This window comes from Gopherus evgoodei, chromosome 22 (assembly GCF_007399415.2).
Source record: "Gopherus evgoodei ecotype Sinaloan lineage chromosome 22, rGopEvg1_v1.p, whole genome shotgun sequence".
Lineage (NCBI taxonomy): Eukaryota > Metazoa > Chordata > Testudines > Testudinidae > Gopherus > Gopherus evgoodei.
In genome coordinates, this window is record NC_044343.1 from 1,449,034 (window position 1) to 1,453,569 (window position 4,536).

At 62.0% G+C, this 4,536-nt stretch overlaps 1 protein-coding gene across 1 annotated transcript; it reads right to left on the reverse strand.

The window, feature by feature from the left end:
- Positions 1-1,405: 1,405 nt before the first annotated feature.
- On the reverse strand, positions 1,406-2,955 carry JUND (JunD proto-oncogene, AP-1 transcription factor subunit). Its single transcript, XM_030540352.1, has 2 exons — positions 1,910-2,955; positions 1,406-1,836 (listed from the first exon to the last, which is right to left on the reverse strand). The coding sequence occupies exon 1, from the start codon at positions 2,898-2,900 to the stop codon at positions 1,923-1,925; it is 978 nt and encodes a 325-aa protein (XP_030396212.1). The 5' UTR covers positions 2,901-2,955; the 3' UTR covers positions 1,406-1,836; positions 1,910-1,922.
- Positions 2,956-4,536: the final 1,581 nt, after the last annotated feature.

Genomic DNA, 4,536 nt, shown 5'->3' on the forward strand with positions numbered 1-4,536 from the left:
GAATCCACCTCAGTGGTTGTGTTTACTATTTTTATTATGCACCCGTACCAGTGATGTCAGCCAGCTCTGGGCCTACCATTGCACAACCAGGTACCATATACGCTGTACACACAGCATCTGAGTCCTATTAGAAGTGGCTAGTTTTTCAAAAGGATCTCAGACCGCTCTGGAAAAGGTCGACGACTCCTCTCAGCCTTGGCTGTACCATTAGAGCACTTCACACCTATGTTCCTGGCCCTATGAAAATTAACCTGAGCATGATCAAGTTAACCCTGGAATTCCTGTTTTCCAAACAGCTCCTCATGCTCCTTTACTAAATAGCCCAGTATGAGCAGCCCCACACCAGGCTCACAGGCAGTCACACCCCAAGGGGATAAAATTTAATGACTTACATGTCTTGTAAAATTAGAGCCTAGACCACAACTCCCCTAATGAACTCTTGTGGTCTTGATTTTGCAAGATTATCCCTTCTAGAAACCACCAACCCCGCTGTGGGTACTAAGACACCTCAGTGTGAAAGTTTCATCTGGCCCACTCTTTCTGGCACCGTTTTACACTTTGAAAGAGGTGTTTTCCTTTAAACTCTTGACCAGTTTGCTGCAAATCTTAGTAAGGTAGAGCTGCCACCCGGGAAAAGTCTTTTGGACCTTTCCTGTAACCTAGTATCCCAGGCCATTGGCCAAGACAACCTGTGTGTTTAGGGCTTAAGTTCGTTTCCCGAGAAGAAAATTGCAGAGCTGTCACTTTGTCTAGTCATAGGATTTCTAAGAAACAAAGCAGCCCCTTACACTTCCATTTTCTACTGCAAGTCATTTCTTTCTTTCTACCCCTCTCTGCGCACCCCAGGCCAAGGGTGATGGATCCAAGAACCTGACAGTTCAGTTTCTGCCTCCCCAATCACCCTTTCAAGGCCTGACTATTAATTCACATAACAGCAAGACTCCAGCAGTCACTGCCATTACTAACCAGCGGGAAAGGCAGCCTGAACAGAACAAGCTGACTTGCAACTTGGCCAAGCATCCTTACAAGGAACTAACTGCCCGACATTTCGGAGCGCACCTCCCCTCGCTCCCCCACGGACAGTCACTGGTGATAGGTGCTCCAGGGCAAACCCCTGCTGAGTGGGAACCCAGCTAGGAAGCTTCTTCCTATGGGGGCGCATAGATGCGGTTTCCACAAGGGGCAGGAGGGGGCGCGCTTGACCACACATTACACCTCCGCTCCAGTTGCCGCCGGTGCAGCGTCTCCTCCCTTCTACAACACGTAGTTCAGGTCGGGCAGCGGGGGCAGCCCCCTTCCCGCTGCCTTGCGAAGCGCCAGCCAGGCCAGCGCCCAGCCAGCAGCCACCACACCCGCCTGCGCAGCCCCCCCCCCCCCGCAGCAGGAGAGACACAGCAGACACAGCTCCCGGCACAAGACTTTACTGCACACTGGAATGTGGCGCACAGAACAAGGGGGAGGAACATTGGGCCCAGTATAAACATAAATAGAGCAAGAACACTTCAAACAACAGAACACTTCAGCTTATCGCCTGGGGCCGCCCCGGGCCCGGCTCTGCCGAGGCGGAACCCCAGTAGCTCTGCAGTCTCTGGATTGGTGCGCTCGGAGCCCGCGGGCCGAGCTTGTCCGGTCCCTGGCGAGGGCAGGAGTCCGCGCCGCAGCGCTCGCCAGGAGCTGCGGGTCCCGGCTGAGGGAGCGGGGCCCCCTGCAAGACGGGGGCAGTTCCGAGTCTTGAGGCGCCCGGCCCGGCGCTCAGTCCCGGGGCCCGGGCACGCACAGCCCCCGGCCCCGCACAGCCCCGGCCCGGCCCGGCGCTCAGTCCCGGGCACGCACAGCCCCCGGCCCCGCACAGCCCGGCCCGGCGCTCAGTCCCGGGGCCCGGGCACGCACAGCCCCCGGCCCCGCACAGCCCGGCCCGGCGCTCAGTAGGCCGGCACCTGGTGCTGCTGCGGCAGGAGCTGGCAGCCGCTGTTGACGTGGCTCAGCACCTTCTGCTTGAGCTGCGCCACCTGCTCGCGCAGGAGGCTGGCGGTGGAGGCCAGCTCCGTGTTCTGGCTCTTGAGGCTCTTCACCTTCTCCTCCAGCCGCGAGATCCGCTCCAGCTTCCTCTTGCGGCACTTGGAGGCGGCGATGCGGTTCCGCAGCCGCTTGCGCTCCGCCTTGATGCGCTCCTGCGTGTCCATATCGATGGGCGACAGCGGCGGGCTCTCGCCGAAGCTGGGCACCTCGGGCACGATCTGCGGCTCGTCCTTGAGCGGCGGCGGCTGGAGGCGCGGGTGCGGCGGGGCGCCCCCCAGCCCTGGCGGCGGCGGGTAGGGCACGGTCTCGGTGGCGTAGTTCACCGTCGTGCCGGGGTAGCTGCTCAGGTTGGCGTAGACCGGCGGCTCGGGGGGCGGCGGCGGCGGCTGCTGGGCCAGGCTGGCGGCGGGGGGCAGGTCCCCGGGCGGGCCCCCGGCGGCGCCGCCGCCCGCCCCCAGCTGGTTCTGCTTGTGCAGATCCTCCAGCGCCTTGACGAAGCCCTCGGCGAACTCCTGCTCCTCGCTGGCCGCCACCTTGGGGTAGAGGAACTGGCTGCTGGTCGGCGTGGTGGTCACCAGCCCGTTGGACTGGATGATGAGCCGCTCGAGCTCGGGCGAGCCCAGCTTCAGCAGCCCCAGCTCGGCGGAGCTCAGCAGGGCCGGGCCCTCGCCCCCGCCGCCGGCCGCGCCCCGCAGCTGGTGGAGCGCCTGGCCGGGCGCCTTCAGGGTGGCCACCACCTGGTCGCTGAGGGCGAGCGCGTCCTTCTTCATCATGCTGCCGCCGGGGAAGGGCCGGGCGAGGCCGCTGCTGCTGCCGCGGGACGGGGCCGAGCCGCTGCCGAAGCCGCTCAACACATCGTCATGGTAGAAGGGTGTTTCCATCCTCCCCCGCCGCCGCGGGGCGCGCCGGGCTGGGCGCCCGCGGGGCGCCGGCTGCGGGAGGGGGGGCGGTCCCGGTGGAGGTGCCCCGGGGGCGGGGCGGCCCCAGGCGCTGGGGTCGGTCCCGCTCCGGCCCCGGGCGCTGCAGGCTGCACCGGGCCGTCGCTCCGCTCCGCGCTCTCGCACACACGCGTTGGGGGGGGCGCCCCGCGCCGCCTTAAATACCCAGCGCCAGCCCGATGAGGTCACCGCGTGCGGCCGGGATTGGCTGCAGATGACGTTCTCGTCGGGGCACATTTGCATGGGGGCGGGGCATGACCGCCACGCCCCCCACTGGCGCCCCCCGTCACCATGGCGACCGGCCTGTAAACGGCACAACAGCGCGGAGCCTCCTGGGTTGATGTCATAGGGGGAGGGGGAGGGGGAGGGGTGTTTGCGGAGCTGGCGCGGCGCGGCCCGGCCCGGCCCGGCCCGGCCCATTTATAGGCGCGCTGGGAGCTGCGGGGCCCGGCGCTGAGCCTGGCTCGCTGCTGGGCTGGGCTGGGCTGGGCTGGGCTGCAGCGCCCTGGGGGCGGACCCTCCCCTGCAAGGCCAGGCAGGACCCGAGCAGCTGGCACCAGCCGGGGGGCGCAGCCCCCCCGGGACTGGACCGGTCCCTCCTGCCCCCCCGCTGGGGCTGATCAGGCCCGCTGGGTGCCCAGCATCGCGGGCAGCTCCCCTCCTCCCCGGGTCAAGGAGGAAGCAGCTGCCAGACACTCACCTCCCAACCTCACCTTAGCAGAGGGGATGTTTTGACTTAATTTACCTTCTCCATGGTAACCCGTTGGTATAAATGAAGGCTGCCAGGCTGGAGAGCCCTGGGGTGGTTCAGGGCTGGCACGTGTTCATTACAGGCTGATTCTGGGGGAGAGGTGTCCAGTGATGTGCAATTAACCAGTTGGATGGGGGGGGTTAAAAATCCAATAAAACTGGAAAGGAGGGAGCTGTGAGGAGCAGCTGAGATCTCAGCTGTCACTTCAGAACAGAGCAATTAAAGCTCCATATAACATTACCCCAGAAAACACCCATTCGTGCAAACAAGCAGGCAGAGTCAGCTAGCTCAGCCGCAAAACACCTTTTCACTCATGAAGAGTTTTCACCAAAGCTTCAGTTTTCAGCCTTCGGGCAAACACCCCCTGCCAGAGTAACCCACCTTCACTGCACAGCAGCCTTCTGAGGCCAGAGTCTGACTGCTGGCTGAGCCTGCCAGCTGCTTTATAGACCATTCCCTGATTGGGCCTTCAGTTCCCTGGCCTGCCCCCTTACTTCATCTGAAACACCTGTGTGAGAGCCAAACAGAGAATTAACTCCTTACTTGCTTGAAACCAAGATAGTCCTGTGCAATTTGCAAGGAGAATAGAAAAAATCGGATGCTGTTGTGATTCCCCCATTCAGTGTCTATAGATACTAGTTGTTCTGAAGAAAGATTTCCTACTTTATCGTTAATTGTGACTAGATGATAAGAGACTAGTTCACCGGGGTGCTGCAGAAGGATGTCACAAGCAGAGGACTATGGAAAAGCAACTGAACTTCTTTCATTTAAACAAGTTCATATTTGCTCCCTTGAGGAGACAGAGGGAGCGGAATCCCTCTGAAGCTC

Coding starts and splice junctions, on each gene's coding strand:
- JUND (XM_030540352.1), bottom strand. CDS start 2,900: ATGGAAACACCCTTCTACCATGACGATGTGTTGAGCGGCTTCGGCAGC.